The 25501-nt window shown below is 58.6% G+C and overlaps 4 protein-coding genes across 11 annotated transcripts; 3 read left to right on the forward strand and 1 right to left on the reverse strand.

The window, feature by feature from the left end:
* Positions 1-149: 149 nt before the first annotated feature.
* TMEM256 (transmembrane protein 256) lies at positions 150-1331 on the reverse strand. Its single transcript, XM_024234873.3, has 4 exons — positions 1173-1331; positions 836-867; positions 487-567; positions 150-386 (listed from the first exon to the last, which is right to left on the reverse strand). The coding sequence occupies exons 1-4, from the start codon at positions 1255-1257 to the stop codon at positions 243-245; spliced, it is 342 nt and encodes a 113-aa protein (XP_024090641.1). The 5' UTR covers positions 1258-1331; the 3' UTR covers positions 150-242.
* A 684-nt stretch (positions 1332-2015) lies between these two features.
* Positions 2016-17085, forward strand: NLGN2 (neuroligin 2). 5 transcript variants are annotated; one of them, XM_054536154.2, is made up of 8 exons: positions 2016-2760; positions 5173-5876; positions 9374-9424; positions 11537-11686; positions 11856-12041; positions 12149-12341; positions 12714-13310; positions 14148-17085. In XM_054536154.2, the coding sequence occupies exons 2-8, from the start codon at positions 5417-5419 to the stop codon at positions 15019-15021; spliced, it is 2511 nt and encodes an 836-aa protein (XP_054392129.2). In that variant the 5' UTR covers positions 2016-2760; positions 5173-5416; the 3' UTR covers positions 15022-17085. The 5 variants fall into 5 exon arrangements, with proteins under 5 accessions (XP_054392129.2, XP_054392132.2, XP_054392131.2 ...); XM_054536157.2 differs by having other exon boundaries at positions 5744-5876; XM_054536156.2 differs by lacking the exon at positions 9374-9424.
* A 433-nt stretch (positions 17086-17518) lies between these two features.
* On the forward strand, positions 17519-22756 carry SPEM1 (spermatid maturation 1). 3 transcript variants are annotated; one of them, XR_008515282.2, is made up of 6 exons: positions 17519-17753; positions 17852-17912; positions 18107-18859; positions 19383-19431; positions 19905-20039; positions 22603-22756. XR_008515282.2 is itself a non-coding variant. In XM_002826960.4 (3 exons), exons 1-3 carry the CDS (start codon positions 17610-17612, stop codon positions 18829-18831), a joined length of 930 nt encoding a protein of 309 aa, XP_002827006.1. In that variant the 5' UTR covers positions 17519-17609; the 3' UTR covers positions 18832-18863. The 3 variants fall into 3 exon arrangements, 1 of the variants encoding a protein (XP_002827006.1); XR_008515284.2 differs by lacking the exon at positions 22603-22756 and having other exon boundaries at positions 19936-20019; XM_002826960.4 differs by lacking the exons at positions 19383-19431; positions 19905-20039; positions 22603-22756 and having other exon boundaries at positions 18107-18863.
* Positions 22757-22799: 43 nt separating this feature from the next.
* On the forward strand, positions 22800-24794 carry SPEM2 (SPEM family member 2). Of its 2 annotated transcripts, XM_024235529.3 has the most exons (3): positions 22800-23044; positions 23211-23268; positions 23408-24794. In XM_024235529.3, exons 1-3 carry the CDS (start codon positions 22907-22909, stop codon positions 24721-24723), a joined length of 1512 nt encoding a protein of 503 aa, XP_024091297.3. In that variant the 5' UTR covers positions 22800-22906; the 3' UTR covers positions 24724-24794. The 2 variants fall into 2 exon arrangements, with proteins under 2 accessions (XP_024091297.3, XP_054392133.2); XM_054536158.2 differs by lacking the exon at positions 23211-23268 and having other exon boundaries at positions 22862-23044.
* Positions 24795-25501: the final 707 nt, after the last annotated feature.

Consider the following 25501-nt stretch of genomic DNA (forward strand, 5'->3'; position numbering starts at 1 on the left):
GGGTAAGAACATTATAATAAGTTAACTTGAAGTGACCAGAATCCCCAGACCTAAGGCTCACTGATTAAGTCTTAGGAAATGGAGGGAGTTCAGAGGTTGAATCCCCACCCTTCCTCCTCCAAGAGGTTAGATGAACAAAGACTCCAAAGTTTATTTGCCTTTCCTTTTTAATCCTCTTCTTACTCCAACTCTTTTAAAAAAAAAAACTGCCCAGAAAACCCAGTAATTAAGCAAAAGGGAGCTCAAAGAGCCAAGGCAAGCCAGCCCAATAGTAGCAGGGTCCCTCCTGCAGGGGCCAAAGTCTGGATGCTGGGATCTCCACTCAGAGCCTGGTAGTAAAAGCTGGTGCAGAATAAGGTCGTTCCGGAAGCTAGCAATAACCCAGCCTGAAGGAGACACAGCACAGAAAACAGGATTGTTAAGAACAGGGCAGGCTGAGAGGGAGTGTGTGGGGCTTGGTCAGGGTTAGGCGCAGGGAAAGATTACCCAGAGTGGCTTTCTGCAATGGGGCACCCCTAACAGGGCCAGGCTGTGTAAGAAGTGGTGTTTGTTGGCCTTGTCAAACAGCTGTAAGAAAAAGAGAAACGAAGGGATATCGTAGGCAATACAGGTCCTGAGATCCCCTGATGACACAAGGGACCAAAGTTCCTTCCCCCACCCCACTCTTGAAGTCCCAGCTTGACCCCAGGCCTTTGGCTTACAGAGCCTTTGGCCTTTGCTGCTCCAGAGATCCGAGGCTCGCCCCACCCTCTCCCCGCCCACTTTCCCCAGGGACCCCAGACTTTGTGCCTTCGTAGACCCCACGAGTCAGGGAGCCCCAGCGCAGTTACTTCACCTCCTTCCCGTAGGCATCTGGGAATTGGGCGCCTGTGGAGAAAAGAAGCAAAGGTTAGCGGTCCTAGTGCCAGCCCTGACAGCCCCCAATCCGGGGGGACTCAGGTGGACATTGGCGAGAAGGGCACCTCCCCCCCCCCGGAAGCTTCCGATTGGTGGGAACACGCTCGGGCAGTACTGGGAACCAATTGGACCCAGCTGGGGGACTTTAAAAGGTTTAGGGGTCCGCGGACGGTCTGATAAACGGGAGGCCGAGCACTTCCCATAGGTTACGCCCTTGCAGCAGACCCCAGAGGACGCCCCAAGCACAGTCCCAGCTTCGTCCCCAGCCCCCTGACCGTGCGCCCCGTAGGAGGCAAAGCCTAAGGCCGCAGCTCCGGACAAGGCGCCCAAGCGGCGGAAAGCTGCAGCTGGCCCGGCCATAACTGTAGAACAGGACGCACCGGACCAACACCGCCTAGGCCACCCAAGAGGCCAGCCAATCCCGGCCGCAAATAAGGTTCACAGGCGCCCAATCCGGGCCGTGTTCATTTCAGCATGAGCTCTTCACCCGCCTTTGTAAAACCGCTGCAGAGTGGCGAAGACGTCTGGCGGGCGGAGAAACCAGCACCAATTAGGAGCAGAGCAGCTAAGCAGTGGGGGGCGGGGTTGAGGGCGGGACTAGGGGATTTGCGTCACGGATTGGCCCACTTTCCAAGTTGATCGCCTCTTCGAACCCCCCCACCCCCACGCTCCGGCCAATTTCCAAAGATCCCGGTCTTCTCTCAAAGTTCCGCCCCTTTTCCCACAGGCTCCTCCTTTTCAGCTTCAAATCAAACCCACTACCAAAAAGAGGCGGCTCCAAAGATAGCAAAGCCCCACCTATTGCCAGTAAACCCCGCCCACTGCACAAATGGCTCCTCCCCCATGTCTGAAGGCTCCGCCTTCTTTGTATGATGCCCCGCCCCCTGTAGTTAAGATTTTCTCCCCCCCTAGCCCCCCGAGACCGCGAGAGCCCCGAGGGTGGGAGATCCGGGGGAATGTACCCACCCTGCCCTGGCCAGCTACGTCCATCTGTCCGTCTGTCCACTCCCGCCTCTTCCCACCATCTCCAATCCCCCCACTCTCCGGAGGGCGGGCGGGCAGGCGGGTGCGAGCGGGGGGTGTGCGCCGCTCTCTCGGCAGGGGGCGGGGGAGGCGGCCGCGCGGTGACGCGCGGGGCTGCTGCGGCTGCTCCGCCGGCGGATCATCACTCTCGGGCTGGGATGGACGCGGGGCGGGCGGGCCCTGGCGCGCGGAGCCAGGAGTCCGGGCCTCCCGGCTGCTGAGCGTCCCTCGAAGCCTCCCCTCACCCCCGCCTTCCCTCCTAGGATCCGCGCTGACCCCCGCCCCGGGGCTCTGGACTCGGCTCCCGCCCTCCTCTGACTCCCCGGACCTCCCCCTCCCGCCCGCCCTCGGGATCGACTAGATCCCTCCCCATCCCCGAGGATTCCGGCTGGATCCCTGCCCCTGCACCGCGGATCCTGCGCTCCCGGGCCCCGGGCCCCTGGGGATTAAGGTGGACTCCTCCTCCAGCACCCGATCCTTAGGATCTTCCGCCTGGACCGCCTTCTGGTCCCTCGAAGCCGGCCCACGGAACCAGCGGATCCTCAATCTAGTCCTGTCCCGTTGCCCCCTCCTTTCTCTATCGTCCCTACTGCGGGGTTCCCTGTTCTCGGGCTCCTCCTGATCCCATCCCCTAGCTCTCCTTTTCCCGGGGATCGACTGGATCCCGGCCCCGCCCCCTGGGGCTGGGGCGATCCCCCTCCCCCGCCGGGTGAGGCGCTGCGGGCGGGGGCTGGGCCTGCGGGGCCGCGGGGGCTCAGAGGCCGCCGCCCCCTCCCGAAGGCCGTTCGCCCCCCACTCGGAGCCCTGGATGGAGGCACCACGGCCCCAGGGCTGAGCCAGGTAGGACCTAAGCCGGGTCGGTGGAGGTGGATGCGTGGCGGTCCACTGGGGTCTCCCTCTCCCCATCTTCCTCCCTGCGCCTGGTTTCCCCCAGCCTGCTCTGTCTGCGTGTCTCCGCCTAGGGATGCTCTCGCCGTGTCTCTGCGTCTTGGTCTCTTTGTCTCTGCCTCTCTTCAGTCCATGAATGATCCTTTGAATGGGCCCACAGACCCCGTGTGTTCCCATCTCCCCCTCCCCCTCCTTCTCCCCTTCCCGGCCAAGCCATTTTCACCACTGCAGGAAGGGGGGGCCTGCGGCCTGAGCCCCCGTCCCTCAACTCTCCCCGGCTGGGGGAATCAGGCCTGGGCAGGAATGGAGAGAGAAGGCAGAGGGATGGGGAGAAGGAGGAGGGAGCAAGATGTGGCAGACAGAGATGGGGAGAGAAAATGGGGGAGACAGTGATGGGGAAAGACAGGAGAGAGAGACAGAAGGCTTAAGGGGGAAATTTGAGGAAGGCATTTGGAGGAGAGAGAAAGAAATGAGAAACACCAAGGAGAGAGATACAGAAGAGAAAGATGTAAAAAGACCGAGGGTGAGAGACTGAAGGCAAGAGCTGGAGCAAGCTGGAAGAGGCCCAGGAAAGATGCTCCCAGGGAGCACTACGGAGAGGAGAGAGATGGGGGGGCCTCCAGTGGGAGGGAAGGAGGGAGCGGAGCTGGCTGGTGGGAGGAGGCCAGGGACCCAGAGTACCCTCAAGAGGAGAGGGTGACTGAGGCAGATCTTGTTGTGGGGAGGGGGAGGGGGCAGCAAGGCCATGGTAGCTGAGCCCAGTCTGGCACAGGAAAAGGAGATCCTGGGGGAATCAGCCCCGAGCCACCTCCAGGTGATGCGGGAATAGAGGAGCCTTAGAGAAGCTGAAAGGCAGGGGGCATGACTGGGTGTGTGTGGTAAGGATTCCTGTGTCCTCATCTCTGGAATAAATTGACACCTGCAGAGAGCCACCCGCGGGCTGGCGCCTGGCTCTGAAAACCCCGCGTCAGCAAACAGCTCTGGCGGCTGGTGGGGGGGGCGGGGGGGGCGGGGGGGGGGCTTGCCGAAACGACCTGGGTGTCTGCCCCTCCGCTCTGATCTTCTCCCTTGGCTGGCTCCTGCTGCCCTGAGCACCCAGGCATCAGAGCAGCAACTGTAGGGGGGGTGGCAAGGGGAAGGGTAGGTGAATGGATGGGTCGGGATGGGAAGAGAAGAAAGCTAAGTGTTGCCCCTAGGACATGGGTCACAATGGCTTGCAAAGATGAAGAGGTGGTGGGGTCCAAGGTTGCTTGAAATTGCTGGAGGGGGGCAGTCAGTAGGCTCCTGTGATGTCTCCTCAAGCCCACCTCAGCACCCCCTCTCCCAAGCCAGAGGCCTGGTCACTAAGGCTAGGCTCTGACTGGCCAACAGACAGGGCTTTTAGCGTTCTTGGTGCCCCCAATCTCCCCTTCCTCTCAAACATATATACTTCTTCCTCTATGTTAAGGTTGGGGGGAACTCTTGCATTCTGACTCACGCCTTTGCCCTCCCCTTCATGCCCTGAATGGACCCCCAAACCAAGCCAGCCCCTTCCCGTCTTCCTCCAGAACCCCCCTCCAGGGTTAAAGCTGCAGCCCGTTGCCGAGGTAACATTGCGGGGCAGCATCCCGTCACCCGGCAACCGGCTGCAGGATCACGCATCTGTCCCTGGATTTGCCCCTCCAGCGTCCCCTCCCTACTCTAACCCCAGCCTCAAGGTACCCCAGCTTCTGACAGAGGAAATGGAGAGTGGGGAGAGAGGGGTCGCGGGCAGCACAAATCCTTAGCGAATGGTGTGTTGAAGTGGGGATAAGGTGCTGGGTTTGTGCAGTCCCAAGAAAGGCCTGAGTCTGGCCTGGGGTGGGGGTTCAGCCCCATGAAATTACAGCTCAGGAGTAATTAACACGTATAAACAAACCTGCCACTTCCAGCTAATTAATGACTTGGTATTTTTATTTTCTCTTCCTTGTCTACCTCATTCCCTCCCAGGGAGGTGGGAACTGGGACTCCTGAGTCCCTGAGGAGAACCTGCCTGGGAGGGATACATCAGCTGGAAGGGAGCATGCTGGGTCTGGAGAGCTGACCCGCCTCTCCTCTGGCTGGGTCCTGGACTTGAACCACATCTGGGCCCCACCCCCAGCCTAGGCGTCTGCTGAGGGGAGAAGGGCTGCTAGGTGGGAGTGGGGAGGTATCAGGGGGCCTGTGGGTGGGAGAAGGGGGCAACTTGGTCTGAATTCCAGGTCACTAACCACTTGTCTCTTCTGTTTCCCCATTCCTTTCTGTCTGCCCATCCAATTTCCCTTGCCTTCTTCCACCTCTGTATTTTTCTGTCTGTCCGTCTGTCTGTATCCTGCCGCCCTGCCCCTCTGGCTCCACCTCCCGCAGGTCGGGCCTGCCTTCACCTTCTCCCATTTCCTTCCCCTTCCCCACCCCGTGCCCCCTCCATGGAGAGGAACAGACCCCTTCTCTGTCCAGTCTAACCCAGGTCCCTCCCCAAGCCCCTCCTCCCTCCTTTCCCCCACCCCCTCCTCCCTCCTGGGGCGAGGGGGGCCTCCCTCCCTCTCCCCCCCCTTCTCTCTCTCTCCGAGGGGGGGGGTCCCGGGGAGGGAGGGGGGGTCCCCCGATCAGCATGTGGCTCCTGGCGCTGTGTCTGGTGGGGCTGGCGGGGGCTCAACGCGGGGGAGGGGGTCCCGGCGGCGGCGGCGCCCCGGGCGGCCCCAGCCTGGGCCTCGGCAGCCTCGGGGAGGAGCGCTTCCCGGTGGTGAACACGGCCTACGGGCGAGTGCGCGGTGTGCGGCGCGAGCTCAACAACGAGATCCTGGGCCCCGTCGTGCAGTTCTTGGGCGTGCCCTACGCCACGCCGCCCCTGGGCGCCCGCCGCTTCCAGCCGCCTGAGGCGCCCGCCTCGTGGCCCGGCGTGCGCAACGCCACCACCCTGCCGCCCGCCTGCCCGCAGAACCTGCACGGGGCGCTGCCCGCCATCATGCTGCCTGTGTGGTTCACCGACAACTTGGAGGCGGCCGCCACCTACGTGCAGAACCAGAGCGAGGACTGCCTGTACCTCAACCTCTACGTGCCCACCGAGGACGGTAAGGGCGCGGGCACAAAGCCGGGCACCCCGTGGACACAGCCCACAAACGCACATGCAGACCCTCAGGCACTGGCACCGCTCTCGGGCTCAGAGCTGGGCCTTTGTGGGGGCAGTGAGGGACAGAGTGTCCCTGCAACCTCTACGTGCCCCCTGAGGATTGTAAGGGTGCCTCCAGGCAGTCCCAGGCGCACACCCTGCAGACAGCCGTTCCATAAGTTCTTTATGCCCATGGGGGGCCATGGTAGGGATGGCAGGCACTGGACTAGGCTCACCCACTCTCTCCCCAAAGAGGCACAGTCTGCCAGCTAATCTCAACCTGGCCACGGAAGGGGAATCAGGTGATCCATCCTCTGCTCAGACACCCACTCCAACCTTGCCTCACCTCCCGCCGCCAGACCTGGGCTTGTTCCTGGCAGAATACCCAGGTTAGCTACATCTGCACCTCAAGGACAACGCAGGCTCTCGCGCTCCCCCTGGCCGGCGAGGGCTGCCTTCCATCTATCACATCATGTCCAGAGCCCCTTGCCGAGCTGAGTCCCTTGCCTGAGCTGAGCCCCTTGCCGGGCTGAGCGCCTTGCCGAGCTGAGCACCTTGGCAGTGGTACCGATGTCCTTCTCTTCTCCCTTGATCCCTGTACGCCCCTGAAGGATCGGGGAAGCTCCTTGCTGAGGACCCCTCCACTCACAGGACAGCCCACCCATCTTCCCTGGGGCTCTTGAACTTCTGTTCTTAATGAACTCTTGTTCACTACAGGACTGCTCATAGCGCCTGGCACATTCCTTCTGGACAGTTCTCCACCCTCCATCCTCAGCACTCCAAGACTAATCAGAACACCTTTCAGAGTCTGAACAGGGTGCAATAGGTGGATTCCAGCCATCGCAGCAGACCAGCCTCACAAACACCCCCCCAACCCCACATGGCTCTTCTGACACCCATCTCACCACTCCAAAACATGGCAGCATCTGCGTGGAGACCATCCGCTGCCACCACGCTTCCCACTGTCCATGTTCCAGCAACCTTACACATAGGCCTGGTACCCAGCAGCTCCTAATGTACCCTGTACACACCCAGCACCTCCACGGCATGTGCTGAAGTCCCAAAACAGACTGCAAATCCCAACTACTCCACACTTACATCATCACCCAACCAACCTATACACTGACCTTGCGCTCCAGCACCCCACAATCACAATTCCCAATACTTTCATGTCACACACACCCCCAGTACATCTCTGAAACTGTGTACCGTGTCACCCACACACACCTGTGCTCCCCAGCATCCCTGGATATAGATCACGTGCCTTAAGAACATCCACACATCCAGTAACCTGCGCACCTGGGCTGTGTGCTCAGCAGGCCCCTCACACCACAGTCCCCAACATCCCCAACACTCCTCAATCATCGTTTACCCCACTCCTACCTAGAGATTATCTGCACCGGACCTCAGGTGGTGAAAACACATCCGGCAAGCTTGCACCCTACTCACCGAACAAGTACTCCAACACCATGCCCCCTGCACTCGGAATCCCCCCCTACCAAGCACGGAACATCTCATGCACCTCCACCCACCCATGTCCATCCCAATACCTTCCAAATGGACCATTCACCCTGTATCCCCCATCCCAGCCATACCCCTCTCCATATAAACCACGCCTCCCCACAACCCATACGCACAATGCACAGAGCGTCATCTACTCTAATCCTATTCAAATTTGAAGCACCCTAGTTCCCCATAAGCCATTTATCCCAGTACATGCCCCACGTGCCCCCCAGTACAACGCCCTCCACAGGAGAGCTGTGCACGCCACACTCCTCTGCCATCCCAGCGCCTGCCCCATCATGAGTCCTTCACCTCAGCACCTCCATGTGGGCTGCCCATCACAGCACTCCCGACTCTCACACAGGCTCTGCACACCCCAGGGCCCCCTCATGGGTGCTGTCTCGTCACCCTCCATGTGAAACATCCACCCAGCACTTGCCACCAATGGACCGTCCACCCCAACACCTCCACACAGTTGTCTACCCCTGCCCCCACACCACCCTTGCCCACACCTTCTGTATTTTTAGCCACTGCTGATTGCAGACCTGCCTGGGGCCTGACACATTCAGGTGATCTCACTGAATCTTCACACCAGCTCTGGGAAGAAGAGGTTGACTCAGGCGTGCACACACACACGCCCTTCATAGACTCACGTGCACACATGCCCTGCTGACTTTGTCCCCACCCCATCCTCTCACAAAGAAGAGGCCCTGTTCCCAGCGGGTCCCCATGGGGCCATCACTGCCACTTAGGAGACGCGTTCCAGAGCTTGCCTTGGCCCTGACCCATCCTTGGCCTTGACCCACGTGCCAGTCCCTGTGCCATTGAGGAAAAACCAATCAGCCTCGGGGAACCCCCAGGCCTCTGGGCTCCAGCTCGCCCCTGACCAACCCCGTAATCTGGAAGAAGCCCTGACACTGGGCGAACCTGGTGCTCCCGGTACCTGCTGGCACCTGTGTGCCAGGCTGGCTCAGGGCACTGTGTTCCTCATTCCCTATCTGTGGACTGAACCACCCACTCGGCCGTTGGGGAAGGGGTGCTTTTTGGCAGTGGAGCAGGGGCAGGGGAGGCGGTGGCTGGTGGCCCTGGTGGGAAATTCACCGTTTTGCGGGGAGGAGAGGAAGCCTGGGTAAGGGACGAGGTTGGGGGGAGTGCGGAGGGTTGAGCTGGAGCGGAGGGCAAGACCTGATGACCCCCTTCCCTGCTTTGCCCACACTGGGGAGCTGGGGTGAGAAGCCAGGCCTGTGAGTGCGGATAGATGAGAAGTGCTGGTGGTGAGGCTGGGTAGCGGGCGGGCAGCCCCAGCTCACCTTCCCATAGCCCTCCTGTGGGGAGCAGAAGGCTTCTGGGGCTGAGCTGCGGGGCAGGCTGCCCCCCAACCCTGTCCTGCTCGCTGCCCTGCAGAGTGGTCCAGACGGAAGCAGAGTCTTTACTGCTGCAGTCTCTCCTCCCTACAGCCTTGTGGGGGGCAGCAGGCAGGTGCTTCGCTGGCCCTGAAGGGGGCCTTCTGAGAGGTGGCCTGGGTGGCAAGCTGGCCTTGGGCTCCCAGGGGCTCTGGGTGGGCTTCCCCTCCCCTCCCACCCCACCTCTAACACTGTTTCATTTCCAGCAATTAGCAAACACATCGACAAGCCAAAACCTTTCCAGCCAAGTCGATATGTCTTAAGACAGGCCTCAGCCCACTCAGGCACCCCACCCCCCCAAAACCAGCCTTTTCTTTGGGGCATGACTTTTTCCGGGGAGGGGAACAAAATTGGGTTGTAGAAACGTTTTTCTCTTTTCTTGGTTTCTTTTTCTTGCAAACAAATTTTGCTTTTTTTGGCTTATTTTTTCTGCCTCCCCCACCCTCCCCTTTTCTGCTTTCTCTCCTCCCCTCCCCATCCACCACCTCCCCCCGACCCCCATCTTTCCCCACAAAATTGTCCTTTTTTCTCTGTTTTGTGTTCCCGGTCTTAGGTCCGCTCACAAAAAAACGTGACGAGGCGACGCTCAATCCGCCAGACACAGGTAGATTTAAAAATCCCGCTGCTGCATGTGGTTGCTTATGAGAGGACGTCCACGGCCCTGCCCCTCACTAAATGTCCCCGCAGCCCTCAAGGCCCCTCAGTCGTTCTCCCAACTAAAATGAAAAAGAAAAGAAAAGAAAAATGTTTAATAATTGGAAAAAAGAATTATGAAAACTTCAAACGAAATTTGAACAATGTTGGACCCAGTAGAAAACCTGCCAGAAAAGCTAAACATGGTGAAAATAAGCCGAAAAACAAAAAGAAATTGGAATGTCAGAAAAATAAAATTCAAAAGAATTGGTTACAATGTTTAGAATTTGAAAGAAATCTGGACGGTTTTGAAACTTGTGAAATGTAACATTTGAAAAAAACAATTTGAAATTGGAGCAAAACAACAGTTCAAAAAACATTTAAAAGTTGGCAAATTGATGACACCACTGAAACATCAGAAGCCTGTCGCAATTTCCAAAAGCCTGTCAGACACAGAAAACGCAAACATTCGAAGTGAATTAAAGAATTTGACAATTTTTTAAAACAGGGCCCAATATCTTGAAGTTTCACCACAAAATTTTGAAAAAAAAAATGCAAAGAATTTTTTTCTTTTTTTCTTTTTTTCCAAAATGGATCTTTTTGTTTTTTCTTTTCTTGTTGAATCTGCCCCAAGAGCTTCTTGCTTTTTGGTTGTTTTTTTCTTTCTTTCTTTCTTCTTTCTTGATCCTGTTTTTGTTGTTGGTTTTGAATTCTTGTCGCCCCAGCCCCTCTTCCTGCTCCTTCCCTTTCTGACCCCTCCTCCCCTCACACTGGGAGAGGGGTGGGGTGAGGATGGGAGAACTGAGGACAGTTAGGACAGGACCTTGGAGGGAAGGAGATTCCGGCCTGAAAGTGCTGGGAGGTCACTTGAGATTCAGGAGCAAAGGAGAGGACAGGATTTGAGGAGAACCCAGCGAGGGTGCTTCCCACCTGGAAGCTCTGGCGGAAGCAGTCAGGAGCATGGGGGCTGCACAGGGGGTCTTAGGGATGGGAGGCAGGAAGCTGTCTGTGAGGTCAAGGAGAATGTCTTAGTGACCTGCAGGTTGACCTTCTGGCAGGAGGGATGTTTCTACCAGGATGAGGGAGGTGGGCAGAGACGCTGGGGACCAGCTGTGGAGGCCCAGGCCTGGCTTTGGTTTGCTGAGTGTCCAGGCTAGCAGGGAGGGCCTGTGGGCCAGGGGTGACCCCAGCCCTAGCACTGTGGCTGAATCATGGGGAGCTGCAGGGGAGGATACTGTAGCCTCGGGGACCCTGGCAAGCACTCTCAGACTCCCACCTCCTCTGGAATTAGTCACCCTTCAGTCCAATCTGGAGCAGCTCAAGGGCCTGATCACATTTGGCAGTGATCAGGGGATCCTCTGGGGGTATGGCGGGAAGGAGTCCAGTGCAGAACCCAGGGCTCAGGCCAGTTTGGGGGTGTCCAAAACTAAGCTGCACCCTGGCTTCATTAAGCAGGCTCTTCCTCCTCCTGCCACAGTAATTAGGCTGGGGGTTGCCATGGTGACTGGGGAGGTGACCTAGAAAGGAATTAGGGCGGGGAGGAGACCAAGCCCCAGGGACCCTAGGCCTGGCACCCCTCACCCACAGACCAGGGACCCCAGGCCTGGCACCCCTCACCCACCGACCAGGGTACCATGTGGAGTGGAGGCCCAAGGCCTGAGTCGGAGGAGACGCCAGGACCCTCCCAGCAGCTCCAGCTCCAGTTCTAGCCTCGGGAGCTTGCTCTTCCCAGGGACAGGAGGGAGATGTGCTGTGTGCGGGGGTGCTGGGGGTTCCCTGGATCCAGCAGATGCCCTAAGGAGGGCCACTGCCCACCCCCAGCCTCTGTGGGGTTTCTTGGAAAGTCTGCATTGGAGAAGTGCTGCGGGGAAGGCTGGCAGAGGGTGGGGAGGGACCGTCTGCCAGGGCTAGCTGGGGAGGGAGGAGGGGAATCCGGTCTTGCCCCCCAGGGATGGGAGTGACATGTCCCCTGAGCTCCAGGCCAGTCCTCAGCAGGCCTGGGAGCTGGGCGGTGCTGCTTCCGGTCTGACTGTGTCCTTGTCCCTGACCCCCTGGCCCACCTGCCCATCCCCTCCCCACACAGATATCCGTGACCCTGGGAAGAAGCCTGTGATGCTGTTTCTCCACGGCGGCTCCTACATGGAGGGGACCGGAAACATGTTCGATGGCTCAGTCCTGGCCGCCTACGGCAACGTCATTGTAGCCACGCTCAACTACCGTCTTGGGGTGCTCGGTGAGGGTGGGCAGCCAACTCTGGGGCTCGGGGGAGTCTGGGAGGTGGGCCTGGTGGGCAGGATTCCTCCACATCCAGTCGAATGGCTTCTGGGCTGGATTGAGCTGCCCAGAAAGGGTGCAGGGGCGCTGTGACACCTCCAGGGAGCCCTCTTCTTCTCTACTCCCAGGTTTTCTCAGCACCGGGGACCAGGCTGCAAAAGGCAACTATGGGCTCCTGGACCAGATCCAGGCCCTGCGCTGGCTCAGTGAAAACATCGCCCACTTTGGGGGCGACCCCGAGCGTATCACCATCTTTGGGTCCGGGGCAGGGGCCTCCTGCGTCAACCTTCTGATCCTCTCCCACCATTCAGAAGGTACCAGCAGTGTCCCAGCCTGTTCCACCCTTCCCAACCCTGCCAGCTCCCCCCTCTCCTTCAGGCCGGTACTCACAGCCTGGCCTGAGGTCTGCCTGTCCCGCCAGGGCTGTTCCAGAAGGCCATCGCCCAGAGTGGCACCGCCATTTCCAGCTGGTCTGTCAACTACCAGCCGCTCAAGTACACGCGGCTGCTGGCAGCCAAGGTGGGCTGTGACCGAGAGGACAGCGCTGAAGCTGTGGAGTGTCTGCGCCGGAAGCCCTCCCGGGAGCTGGTGGACCAGGACGTGCAGCCTGCCCGGTATGGGGTGGGAGAGGGCTAGGTCCAGGCCTTCACTATCCTTGCTGGTTCCAAGGAGGCTGAGGTGAGAGGTGCCTGTGGGCATCCCATTTGGCAAGGAGAAATGGGCTTCAGGCCCCCAGTAAGTGGCCTCCTCTTGCAAGCCGTCCTTCAGTGGAGGTGCTCAGACAGAGCAGGTGAGCACAGGGTGCCGTGAAGTGCTTTGGGAAGACTTCCGGAGAGGCCAGATCTCCCAAAGGACCCACTGGAGGATTTCAAGTAGGGAAGAAGGGTCTTGCAGGTAGAGGGAGGCATCTGCGTGTGGGCTTAGCAGGCCACGGGCCGAGAGGAGGCCAGTGAGCAGGTGGTGAGACCCTGACCCCTTCTCCCCAGCTACCACATCGCCTTTGGGCCCGTAGTGGATGGCGATGTGGTCCCCGATGACCCTGAGATCCTCATGCAGCAGGGAGAATTCCTCAACTACGACATGCTCATAGGCGTCAACCAGGGAGAGGGCCTCAAGTTCGTGGAGGACTCTGCAGAGAGCGAGGACGGTGTGTCTGCCAGCGCCTTTGACTTCACTGTCTCCAACTTTGTGGACAACCTGTATGGCTACCCGGAAGGCAAGGATGTGCTTCGGGAGACCATCAAGTTTATGTACACAGACTGGGCCGACCGGGACAATGGCGAAATGCGCCGCAAAACCCTGCTGGCGCTCTTTACTGACCACCAATGGGTGGCACCAGCTGTGGCCACTGCCAAGCTGCACGCCGACTACCAGTCTCCCGTCTACTTTTACACCTTCTACCACCACTGCCAGGCGGAGGGCCGGCCTGAGTGGGCAGATGCGGCGCACGGGGATGAACTGCCCTATGTCTTTGGCGTGCCCATGGTGGGTGCCACCGACCTCTTCCCCTGCAACTTCTCCAAGAATGACGTCATGCTCAGTGCCGTGGTCATGACCTACTGGACCAACTTCGCCAAGACTGGGTGAGGGCCAGAGGGGCTGGGCGGGGCTGGGCGGGGCTGGGCGGGGCTGGGCGGGGCCCTCCCTCCTTCACAGGGCCGCCGTTCCTCTGTTAAGGCACTCACTCTGGCCTGCCCTCTTGCTCGAGTGAAACCAATCCAGACACCTCTGTGCCAGGCACTGAGTTGAGCATTGGAGACTCAGCAGTATCAGACAGAGAAGCCGCTGTCTTTTCTGGGGAGTTGGGGGCCCACTCAGTGGCTTTGGCTTGGCATCCATCTCTCCCTCCTCCTTGCCTGATCCCTCCTGCCCGACCCCCCTAGGGCTCTGCACCTCTGGCTGACTGCTCAGGTCTGTGTGTCTGAGTGTGCGTAAGAGTTTGTGTGTCTCTTTACGTCTGTCTCTGTCTCTCTGAAAATCCACTGACAGCTCTCCACTTCCCTCTGCTGCTCTTTTGTCTGCTTACTTTTCGCTGTCTCTGGCTGCCGGCTGATTTCAGCCTGGCTGTGTCTCTGTCTCTGGCTGTCCCTCCCGTGTCTTTGACCCTGTCTCTGTTTCATTCAGGCTCAGCTTCTGCTTCTCCCTGGCTATCTCTGTGTGTGTCCCTGCCCCTCTGCCCACATTTCTGGCTGTCTCCGGCAGTCTGTCTCCATCCCTATTTGTTTCTCTGGCTTTGTCTCCTGCAGTTTCTCTGTCTCTTCATATCCATCTGTGTCTCTCTGCCTCTGTGACTTTTTCTCTGGCTTTCTCGCCATCCCCCTGTCTCTCTGCATCTCGGTCTGCCTCCCTGCCCACTGCCACCCACCCTCCTTCAGAACCTTGCCCTCACTCCTCCTTTCCCTGCCCTCCTGTGCCCACAGGGACCCCAACCAGCCGGTGCCGCAGGATACCAAGTTCATCCACACCAAGCCCAATCGCTTCGAGGAGGTGGTGTGGAGCAAATTCAACAGCAAGGAGAAGCAGTATCTGCACATAGGCCTGAAGCCCCGCGTGCGTGACAACTACCGTGCCAACAAGGTGGCCTTCTGGCTGGAGCTCGTGCCCCACCTGCACAACCTGCACACGGAGCTCTTCACCACCACCACGCGCCTGCCTCCCTACGCCACGCGCTGGCCGCCTCGTACCCCCGCCGGTGCCCCGGGCACACGCCGGCCCCCGCCGCCTGCCACCCTGCCTCCCGAGCCCGAGCCCGAGCCCGGCCCGAGGGCCTACGACCGCTTCCCCGGGGACTCGCGGGACTACTCCACGGAGCTGAGCGTCACCGTGGCCGTGGGTGCCTCCCTCCTCTTCCTCAACATCCTGGCCTTTGCTGCCCTCTACTACAAGCGGGACCGGCGGCAGGAGCTGCGGTGCAGGCGGCTTAGCCCACCTGGCGGCTCAGGCTCTGGAGTGCCTGGTGGGGGCCCCCTGCTCCCCGCTGCGGGCCGTGAGCTGCCACCAGAGGAGGAGCTGGTGTCGCTGCAGCTGAAGCGGGGTGGTGGCGTCGGGGCGGACCCTGCCGAGGCTCTGCGCCCTGCCTGCCCGCCCGACTACACCCTGGCCCTGCGACGGGCACCGGACGATGTGCCTCTCTTGGCCCCCGGGGCCCTGACCCTGCTGCCCAGTGGCCTGGGGCCACCGCCACCCCCACCGCCCCCCTCCCTTCATCCCTTCGGGCCCTTCCCCCCGCCCCCTCCCACCGCTACCAGCCACAACAACACGCTACCCCACCCCCACTCCACCACTCGGGTATAGGGGGCGGGTGGGGAGGCCCTCCTCCCCGGCCCTCCCTGGCCCGGCCACTCCGAAGGCAGGGAGGAGGACTTGGCAACTGGCTTTTCTCCTGTGGAGTCGTCACACGCCATCCAGCAGCGCTAAGGTGGACATGGGATTCCTCCCTGCGATGCGTGTCTTTCCCACGCAGAGAAGCCCAGTCTCTTCTCTGGACCTGGGCCTTTGAACAACTGGGGGGCGTTTTCTCCCCTCCTTTGGGACACCAGTCTTCGGTGTGTGGAATGTGGTATTTTCCCGCGTGGAGGTGTGCTTTCTCACAACGGGGTGTGTTTTCCCATGTGCAGGGTGAGGTTTTTTTTTGCCGCCCTGGACACATGTTGGCCCCCTCAAAGAATTTCTGTGGGGATTTGTACCCCAGAATCCTGTTCCCCCATCCCTTCTCCCACCTCCTCCCCTCTCCCTCCCCCTGGAGACCCTGGAAGTGGTGTGTTCACGTACAGTGACCCTTGGCCACCAGACCACAGAGGATGGAGCCTGGGAAGCAGCGAGGAAATCACAGCCCCCTCGCCCCTGCCTCCCCTGCCCCCACCCAGGCGAAGCATGTTCCCCACCACACCCCCCTTGGCACAAGTCAGATGAAGCACGTTCTGCCGGGAAGGCCCTCACCTTCCAGAGAGGACAGACACAGATTTCCTGCCAGGGGAGGGAGGAGTCCACGCATCCCGGTGCTGCCTGGAAGCTTATTTTCCCGTGTCCAGGACGCATTTCTCTGAGTGGAAACACGTTCTTGCATGTGGATGTGTGTTTTCCCAGGCAGACAGCCCCTCTCTTCCCAGCACTTCCCTGCCTCCCCCAGGCCTCAGGCCCAGCACTCAGTTCCTCCTCACGTGGCAGGTGAGCACAGACTTCTAGTTGGCAGGAGCTGAGGAGGGTGAACAAACCCCGAGGGAGGCCCGGCCCTTGCTCTCCAGTTGGGGGGAGGGGGCGTGGCAACGTGCTGCCCGCAGAGGCCACGCATGTTTGACCAAAGCCCTCACTGGGGTCCGAGGACAGCCTTTTCCCCAGGCCTCGGAGCATTGCTCATCCGTGCCAAACTGGGTAGGTGGATTTGAGCAGAAAGACCCCAAAAATGTGCCAAGAATTTCCCAGTCCCAGGCAGGGCAGGAGAAACTAAGGGAAAGCAGGATACAGGGCGAGGGATGTGGCAGGTAAGGGGGCTCCCGCCTGTGCCCCTTCTCCTCATCATGTCTTCCCCCACCCTGCCTCAGTTCTCCGTTCCCCTTCATCTCCGTCCACCTCTTTGAAGCTGTCCCCATCTCAGTGTCAGACCAGCCTTCTCCTCAGCTGACCACCCTCCTCTGACCCGCGCCCCCTCCTTGTCTGAAAGAAAAGAGCCTTGAAGGGCAGAGGGAAGGCAGTGGGGAGAAAGGTCTCACCGGACAAGTTGGGGAGAATGAGGTCAGCGGTGCTGAGGAACAGATGGAGGGGGCAGTGGGGACGGGGCTTGGGCAGACACCAGCAGGAAGAATTTGAGATGTGTGAGGTGTCTCCCCGGAGGGCCTTGGGCTTGAGCCTCTGGGAAAAGAATGATGGCTGGAAGGGCTTAAGGGACACAGTGGACGAGGGGAGAGTCCTCATCTGCTGGCATTCTGTGGGGTGTTAGTGCCAAACTTGAATAGGGGCTGGGGTGCTGTCTTCCACTGACACCCAAATCCAGAATCCCTGGTCTTGAGTCCCCAGAACTTTGCCTCTTGACTGTCCCTTCTCCTCCTACCTCCATCCATGGAAAATTAGTTCTTTTCTGATCCTTTCCCCTGCCTGGTCTAGCTCCTCTCCAAACAGCCATGCCCTCCAAATGCTAGAGACCTGGGCCCTGCACCCTGTAGACAGATGCCCTCAGAATTGGGGCATGGGAGGGGGGCTGGGGGACCCCATGATTCAGCCACGGACTCCAATGCCCAGCTCCTCTCCCCAAAACAATCCCGACAATCCCTTATCCCTACCCCAACCCTTTGCGGCTCTGTACACATTTTTAAACCTGGCAAAAGATGAAAAGAATATTGTAAATATAAAAGTTTAACTGTTGGTTGTGCCTGCTCTGTTGTGGGGAGGGCGGTCTCTAAAGAAACAAGCCTTGGGGAAGTGACGAGGGAGGAGGGGTCTTTTCAGTGACCAGCTCTGAGGTCTGAGAGGAAGGGGGAGTGGGTGCTGGGGTCTGGTTGCCATGGTAATGGGTCTCTTTGGCAAATGAACGTCAGGACCCGTGTCTATGCCGAGACTGGAGCCTGGTGTCGTTCTATAATGGAAGGACAAGGGCTGATGGGGGCAGATGTCAAACAGGCCAGAGGCCCAGTGGGCTGGTGTAGGCAGCTAGCTCAGCAGAGGCATGTGAGGTGAGAGGCGTGGCCTCTGCCAAGGCCTGGGCTCGGGTGAGAGGGTCAGCCACGGGTCCAGGACTCAGGGTAGCCCCTTGGCACACTGGAAAGGAGTGGCCTGGCACCATTGTGACCCGTTCACTCCCAAGACCCTCAGGGACAGGCAGGCAGTCAGTGGACACTGTGGGCACGGTGGGCTGGGGGCGTAAGGGCCCCGGTGGTCCTAGGGACCCCATGGCCATGGCTGAGCGGCCGAGGCCCGAGTGGGCCTCGTATCACAACTGCAACAGCAACAGCTGCCAGGACCTGGGCAACTCTGTCCTGTTGCTGCTGGGCCTCATCATCTGCGTTAACATTAGCATCAATATAGTGACCCTGGTCAGAGTGGGGCCGGATGGGAGGGAGCTGGTGGGATAGTGGGGGGCAGGCCTGCCGGCGAGGGCCTGCCTGGGATCACTGTGTCTTCCCTCACCTAGCTCTGGAGCCGATTCCGTGGTGTCTTATACCAAGTGTTCCATGATACCATTTGTGAGAAAGGTAAGCAGGTCTGGGGGCTGGGGCATAGGAGGGGCAGAAACCAAGTGCTCTAGCCTCAGCCCTAAATTAGCCCCTTCCCTTCTTGCTCGCCCCTCTCAGACACCATAGCTGTGCGGCTGCCCTCCCTGGGCCCTGCCTCTCCATGCCTGTAGGAGCTGGCCTCCCCGCTAGTCTCACCTCTCCCCCATCCACAGAAGCTCCCAAGTCATCCTCACTCGGAAAGCAGACCCAGCCCCCTAAGAAGCAGAGTTCCCCTGCAGTCCATCTTCGGTGCACCATGGACCCTGTGAAGATGACTGTGACCCCACCCCCAGCTCGCCACCATCGCCGTCGAGGCTCTCCCACATGCTGTGCTCACTGCCCAGTAGCTTGGGCTCCTGACACTGATGACGAGAAGCCCCATCAGTACCCAGCCATCTGCTCCTACCACTGGGATGGCCCCGAGGACTGGGAAGGCTTCCAACACACTCAGGGGACCTGGGTTCCCTGGACTCAGGATGCCCCGGAGCCCCCTCCCCAGACCATCCGCTTCCAGCCTACCGTAGAGGAAAGACCCCTCAAAACAGGCATACGGTCCGAGCTGGGCCTAAGGGCCTATGTGTATCCCGTGAACCCCCCACCTCCCAGCCCTGAGGCTCCTAGCCACAAGAACGGTGGGGAGGGGGCGGTGCCAGAGGCAGAGGTGGCTCAGTACCAGCCTGTCCCAGCTCCCATCCTGGGCCCAGCAGTCATCCCTGAATTTTCCCGGCGCCGCTCCTCAGGCCGAATAGTGTATGATGCCCGGGATGTGAGGCGGCGGCTTCGGGAACTGACCCGGGAGGTGGAGGCCCTGTCCCACTGCTACCCCCTGGCCTCCGGATCCAGCACTGCTGAGGAGACAAGCAAGAATTGGGTGTACCGTTCCCTAACTGGGAAGTGACTGGAAAAAAATAAAAAGGAGAGAGGAGGTGATCTGTGGTGGTGTTGGGGTGCCAGGGCCCACACAGCACCTAGAAGCTGTGACTGTGAAGAGAATGCTCTCCCTAGCCACAGGGCCCTGAGCCCTGAGGACCCTCATTAACCTTTTGCCCCACAGGCCTGTCCCTGTCCTCAGCCTTTCCCAGGCCCTTCTGGGTTCCAAGGCTCTTACCTGCCTCTACCTTGTTTTCAAATTTTTTATTTTTTATTTATTTATTTATTTTTTTTTTGAGACAGGGTCTTCTCTGTTGCCCAGGTTGGAGTGCAGTGGTGCAATCACAGTTCACTGCAGTCCCAACTGTCTCCCACCTCAGCCTCCTGAGTAGCTAGGACTACAGGCATGGGCCACTAGTTTTTTGTTGTTGTTGTTGTTGTTGTTTGGTTGGTTGGTTGGTTTTTGTGTGTGTGTGTGTGTGTGTGGTTGTTTTTGTTTTTAAGACAGAGTCCTATTCTTGTCACCCACACTGGACTGCAATGGCACAATCTTGGCTCACTGCAACCTCTGCCTCCCAGGTTCAACCGATTCTCCTGCCTTCAGCCTCCTGAGTATCTGGGACTACAGGTGTGTGCCACCATGCCCTGCTAATTTTTGTATTTTTAGTGCAGATGGGGTTTTGCCATGTTGGCCAGGCTGGTCTTGAACTCCTGACCTCAGGTGATTCGCCCGCCTTGGCCTCCCAAAGCTCTGGGATAACAGGTGTGAGCCACCCCGCCCCGGCCGCACCACTATTTTTTGTAGAGATTGGGTTTCACTACTTTGCCTAGGCTGGTCTCGAACTCCTGGGCTCAATCGATCTGCCTGCCTCAACCTCTGAAAGTTCTGGGATTGCAGGCGTGAGCCACTGTGCCCAGACTGTTTCCTCCCCCTCCCCTGAGACAGGGTCTTGATCTGTCACCCAGGCTGGAGTGCAGTGGTGCAATCATGGCTCACTGGAGACTCAACCTCCTGAGCTCAAGCAGTCTTCCTGCCTCAGCCTCCTGAGTAGCTGGGACAACAGGCACCGCCACGCCCAGTTAATACCTTGTTTTCTTTAGTGCACAGAGAAGCCCCTAAATTCTACCCCAGGTCCCCAGGCAGTCGTGCACTAGAGGAGAGACCTCCATCTCCATGGCCCTAGCTCCTCAGAAGGCTGGTGCCTGCCAGAGCCCAGGATTAGGCTGCAGCCACAGGTGAGGCCTGGTTCCCACGTAAGCCCTGGTTTATTTGGGGAGGGATGGCTGAGAGGGCGTCTAGTCCTTCACAGTTCCCCAGTCACCCTGAAGATCCTGTACCATTAAGCAGGATTGGAGCAGAGGATGAAATATTGGGGCCCCCTTGGCTGGGCGCAGTGGCTAACGCCTGTAATCCCAGCACTTTGGGAAGCCGAGGCGGGCGGATCTCGAGGTCAGGAGATCGAGACCATCCTGGCTAACACGGTGAAACCCCGTCTCTACTAAAAAATAAAAAATAAAAAATAAAAAAAATTAGCCGGGCGTGATGGCGGGCGCCTGTAGTCCCAGCTACTCGGGAGGCTGAGGCAGGAGAATGGTGTGAACCTGGGAGGCAGAGGTTGCAGTGAGCCAAGATGGTGCCACTGCACCCCAGCCTGGGCAACAGAGTGAGACTCCGTCAAAAAAAAAAAAAAAAAAGGCTGGGCGTGGTGGCTCACACCTGTAATCCCAGCACTTTGGGAGGCCGAGGCGGGTGGATCACAAGGTCAGGAGATCGAGACTATCCTGGCTAACATGGTGAAACCCCATCTCTACTAAAAATATGAAAACAAAAAATTAGCCGGGCGTGGTGGTGGGTGCCTGTAGTCCCAGCTACTTGGGAGGCTGAGGCAGGAGAATGGCGTGAACCCAGGAGGCGGAGCTTGCAGTGAGCCGAGATTGCGCCACTACACTGCAGCCTGGGTGACAGAGCGAGACTCCATCTCAAAAAAAAAGAGAAAAGAAATATTGGGGCCCCCATCAAGAGGTACCTCACTGTAACATCACAGCCCTCTGTGACCTCACTCCTTTGATTAACTCACCATGTCACCAGTGAGGAGACTAAGTTCAGAGAAGCTAAGGGTCTTGCTCATGGTTACACAGACACTGAGGATCAAGCTCATGGCCTCAGATGCTCCATCCCATTGCTGCAGAGCCAGCCTGACCCACCAGAATCTCCCACCTTCCCCAGTTCTCCATGTGAACTCAGAAACTGAGAAACAGAGAAACTCAGGCCCTGCCCTTCTCCTACACAATTGGGATCATACACACATGCACACACATAACACTTGAGAACAAGCAACCGTGTGCGTGAGCCCAGGCTGAGGGAGCTGGACTTCACCTTCCACTCTAGACAGATTCCTGGAATGTGAGCAGACGGCCTGTTTGCAAATGGCCCTACTTCTCTCATTCAACTAATGTTACTGATCATTTTCAACGGATTCCATTCAGTGGATATATATTGAGCATCTACTCTGTGTTTGGAGGCTGGATGGGATATGCTCACTGGCCTTTCTTTCTGCTGAGTGGTTCACTGTGTAAACAAATGGCTTGCCGTCTCCAGGGCGCCACAGACCCCAGTGATGCACCTGTTCTAAGTCAAACACTCTTTTTGGTATATTAACAATTACATCTATTTTGTGCTTTGTTAATTTCATGTGGTTTTCTTGTTGTTGTTGTTGTTGGGTTGTTTGTTTGTTTTAAGACAGTCTCACTCTGTCACCTAGGCCGGACTTCAGTGGCGCGATCTCAGCTCACTGCAACCTCCACCTCCCAGGTTCAAGCGATTCTCCTGCCTCAGCCTCCCAAGTAGCTGGGATTACAAGCGCCCACCACCATGCCAAGCTAATTTTTGTGTTTTTAGTAGAGGTTTCGCCATGTTGGCCAGGCTGGTCTCTAACTCCTGACCTCAGGTGGTCCACCTGCCTGGGATTACAGGCGTGAGCCACTGCGCCCAGCAAGTTTCCTTCCTTCCTTCCTTCCTTCCTTCCTTCCTTTTTTTTTTGGACACAGAGTCTTGATGTGTCACCCAAGCTGGAGTGCAACGGCGAGAGCTCGGCTTGCTGCAACCTCCACCTCCTGGGTTCAAATGATTCTCCTGCCTCAGCCTCCCGAGTAGCTGGGACTACAGGCATGCACCACCACACCCAGCTAATTTTTGTATTTTTAATAGAGACGGGGTTTCACTACGTTGGCCAGGTTGGAACTCCTGACCTCAGGTGATCCACCCACCTCAGCCTCCCAAAGTGCTGGGATTACAGGCCTGAGCCACCGCGCCCAGCCTGGGTTTTCTTCAGGTAGTAGCTTAACTGTTTTTCACCTTGGAGTAAGGGTGGGTTGGTGGGAGTACAGGTGGTTAGGATGGAGAAACCATGGCTGGGGTTGGTTCCCAGCAGAGGCAGCAACCTCAGTGAGGCAGATGTCAGTGTGACAAAGTGGCTGGTGGGCTCACGGACCACCAACACCTAGGGCTGGAGTCTCTGGCCAGGAAGAATGGGCAGAGATGGGAGCTAGAGGAATTTTGACAGGGAAATGGGCAGAGTAGGGAGGGGCTGGTACAGCAGGGTGATGCCCGAGGGGATGCAGTGTCACCCGCCCATCTAGTCACCCTAGATACTGGCCCCAAAGTAACCATGGGGCAAGGCACACCAACAGGCTATGTAAGTTGCCATAATGTCTCAAAAGAACAATGAAACAGGACATATCTTATGCATGCTTCAACCCCTGTGACAACTGTGTCATCTTCTAACTACCCTATCTTCAGCTCAGGAACCAGCTGTGGGGTTAAGCAAACCTCGTGGAGACAGAGGAAAAGAATGAGAGCTGAGATATCTCGGGACCGGGCTCCACCAAGTAGGAGCCAAGGGTGGAGATGGCGGTAGAAGGGGCCAGCAGAATGGATAAAAGCTGCCACCTCCACATTGTGACTCTTGCTAGCTCGCCTCATTGTGACCTGGCTCCCTTACCAGCTTGTAGTTATCTCCGGGGATTGGCATGAGTGCAGTGTGGGTTGGGGCCGGGGGTGGGGGCGGAGGGGGGCGGCCCAGGTGGCCCTAGGACCCCCCTCCATGGAAAACCAGCTATGGCATAACACCCTGAAATGTTGCAATCAATATCAAGAAAGCCCCCATGATGCCGAGGACATCTTGTTCCTGCTGCTGGGCCTCATCGTTCTTGTCAACATTGGCATCAACGTGGCAACTATGGTCAGTGATGATTGTGGACCACCTCTGGGGGTGAAGAGGGCCGAGGGTGGGAGCCAGCTGCAGCCTACATCTCCACCTGCAGGTGCGGTCTAGATTGGGGCGGGGGCAGGGGTGGTGGCACTGGGCGCGGAGGGCCTGGCCTTCACTCTCTTCCACCCTGCCCCAGATGTGGCATGGACTCCAGAATGCCTTAGACAAGATGATTGATTGGGCTACTCAGAAAAGTAAGTGTGGCTGCTGGAGAGGTAGGGGACCCCCATCCCCACCCCTGACAATGGCCCTAGAAACCCAGGCCCCAGTGTTTTCCCAACCTTGAGCCCTTCTGACAATTGCCCTGACTTCATGGACTCTTGCCTTCCTCAGATGAAATTCAGACCAGCGAAAGTCCCCCCAGTGGTGCCCCAGACAAGGCTCAGGATGTCCACATCCACTGCATCCTGGACCCTGTGCAGGTGAAGATGTCCCGACCCACGCAGTACTCCTCTTTCTCCTGCCACCATTTCTCCAACCATCACAGCAGCGGTCTTCCTCGTTGTCTTCGTCGCCGCCGCCGCCGCCGCCGCCACCGCCGTTGTCGCTGTCGCTGCCGCAACTACCAGCAGCGGCCGCAGAACTACAGAAAAATCCCCTATAGCCGTTCAGTCTTCTGTAACCCACGTCGCAGCCAAAAGATGTCACAACTACACCGAGCGCCTTTCTTTGATCAGGAGGACCCGGATTCCTACCTGGAGGAAGAGGACAACCTGCCCTTCCCGTATCCCAAGTACCCACGTGGCAGCTGGGGTGGGTTTTATCAGAGAGCGGGCCTGCCCTCCAATGTAGGGCTGTGGGGCCGCCAGGGTAGTGTCCTGGCCAGTCTGCCACCACCCTCTCTCTACCTGTCACCTGAGCTGCGCTGCATGCCCAAGCGTGTAGAGGCCAAGTCCGAGCTGAGGCTGCAGTCCTATGGGCGCCACGATTCCCAGTCCCGACTGTGGGGCAATGTGGAGGCTGAGCAGTGGGCCTCTTCTCCACCACCTCCCCACCGGCTGCCCCCTAACCCCTCTTGGGTCCCCGCGGGGCACAGTCCTTACCCCTCAGTGGGCTGGATACTGTATGACTCCTGGGATCAGTGGCATCGTGGCATGGAGGGCTTTGAGCGCCCCCCTGCCTTGGTGTCCCGGAACGCCCGGCCTGAGGCCCAGGGCTGCTGGGAGCACCACTCCCCACAGTCCCACCGGCAGAGCTTGCTTGGTCATGCTTACGGCCAGTCCCACCGCAGCCCCCACCCATCCACGGAACCCTTGGGCTACAGCTCCCGGGACCCCCATGAGGTGCGGCGCCGGGCAGCTGACTGGGCTGAGGCTCTGCCCGCCCGGCGTCCTCTGACTACCTCTGCCTCCCTCACGGTGTTGGGCGAGGCCTCCCACCAACGGACCCCAGCTCCAAGCTCAGTGCTAGTCCCCCATTCCTCCCAGCCCCGGCCCAAAGTCCAGGCTGCAGATCCCGCCCCTCCCCCGACCATGTTCGTCCCACTCAGCCGGAATCCAGGGGGCAATGCCAACTACCAGGTATACGACAGTCTGGAGCTGAAGCGGCAGGTGCAGGAGAGCGGAGCCAGGTCCAGCTCACTGCCACCGGCTTCCACCTCCACCTTGAGGCCCTCTCTGCACAGGAGCCAGACGGAGAAACTCAACTGAGCAGCAGGCGGATGTGGGGTGCGGGGCAGGGCGTGGAGGGAGAGGAATAAAGAGAAACAGAGTCCAGGAAACACTGTGGTGGTCTGTGGCGTGGGAGTGCCACTCCTTCGGCCAGCCTGGGTCCCTGCCCTTGGCTTCCTGAAATGAGAAACCAGTGTCCCCTTCTTGGTGTGAGGCACCCCTTGGGTTAGTGGCCATGCGGCTGCCAGCTGGCCCTCCTGGTCTGCAGCACGCACTACGTAGATCTTGCACTGGCTGACGACAACCACCCAGGCTCTTTATTCTCCCTGTTTCCAGCAAGGATCAGGTCTGGATTCTGAACTCAGTGTCTTGAGTGGAGCTCTTTGGGATTTACTTAGCACATGGTACAGGACCAGGCCGAGGCTCTGGATTCCAGCCATGCCTTCCCCAGGGCTCTGAGGCGGAGGTCTTCCCAGTCTCTGGTGTGGTCAAGAGGTAAAGGGTTCAGGATTCTGAAATGAAACTGCAGGAGTGGCCCGGTGCGGTGGCTCACACCTGTACAGCACTTTGGGAGGCCAGATCACTTGAGGCCAGGAGTTCGGGACCAGCCTGGCTAACATGATAAAACCCCGTCTTGGTTAGGCGCGGTGGCACATGCCTATAATCCCAGCACTTTGGGAGGCTGAGGTGGGCAGATTACGAGGTCAGGAGATTGAGACCATCCTGGCTAACACGGTGAAACCCCGTCTCTACTAAAAAAATACAAAAAATTAGCCGAGTGTGGTGGCGGGCACCTGTAGTCCCAGCTACTTGGGAG

This window comes from Pongo abelii, chromosome 19 (genome assembly GCF_028885655.2).
Source record: "Pongo abelii isolate AG06213 chromosome 19, NHGRI_mPonAbe1-v2.0_pri, whole genome shotgun sequence".
NCBI classification, from domain to species: Eukaryota; Metazoa; Chordata; class Mammalia; order Primates; family Hominidae; genus Pongo; species Pongo abelii.

Coding starts and splice junctions, on each gene's coding strand:
- NLGN2 (XM_054536154.2), top strand. CDS start 5,417: ATGTGGCTCCTGGCGCTGTGTCTGGTGGGGCTGGCGGGGGCTCAACGC. Junction 5,877..9,373: donor CTACGTGCCCACCGAGGACG/GTAAGGGCGCGG, acceptor TCCCGGTCTTAG/GTCCGCTCACAAAAAAACGT. Junction 13,311..14,147: donor ACCAACTTCGCCAAGACTGG/GTGAGGGCCAGA, acceptor CTGTGCCCACAG/GGACCCCAACCAGCCGGTGC.
- TMEM256 (XM_024234873.3), bottom strand. CDS start 1,257: ATGGCCGGGCCAGCTGCAGCTTTCCGCCGCTTGGGCGCCTTGTCCGGA. Junction 868..1,172: donor TGCCTCCTACGGGGCGCACG/GTCAGGGGGCTG, acceptor TTTTCTCCACAG/GCGCCCAATTCCCAGATGCC. Junction 568..835: donor CAGATGCCTACGGGAAGGAG/GTGAAGTAACTG, acceptor TTTTTCTTACAG/CTGTTTGACAAGGCCAACAA.
- SPEM1 (XM_002826960.4), top strand. CDS start 17,610: ATGGCCATGGCTGAGCGGCCGAGGCCCGAGTGGGCCTCGTATCACAAC. Junction 17,754..17,851: donor GCATCAATATAGTGACCCTG/GTCAGAGTGGGG, acceptor TCCCTCACCTAG/CTCTGGAGCCGATTCCGTGG. Junction 17,913..18,106: donor TGATACCATTTGTGAGAAAG/GTAAGCAGGTCT, acceptor CCCCATCCACAG/AAGCTCCCAAGTCATCCTCA.
- SPEM2 (XM_024235529.3), top strand. CDS start 22,907: ATGGAAAACCAGCTATGGCATAACACCCTGAAATGTTGCAATCAATAT. Junction 23,045..23,210: donor GCATCAACGTGGCAACTATG/GTCAGTGATGAT, acceptor ACCCTGCCCCAG/ATGTGGCATGGACTCCAGAA. Junction 23,269..23,407: donor TGATTGGGCTACTCAGAAAA/GTAAGTGTGGCT, acceptor TGCCTTCCTCAG/ATGAAATTCAGACCAGCGAA.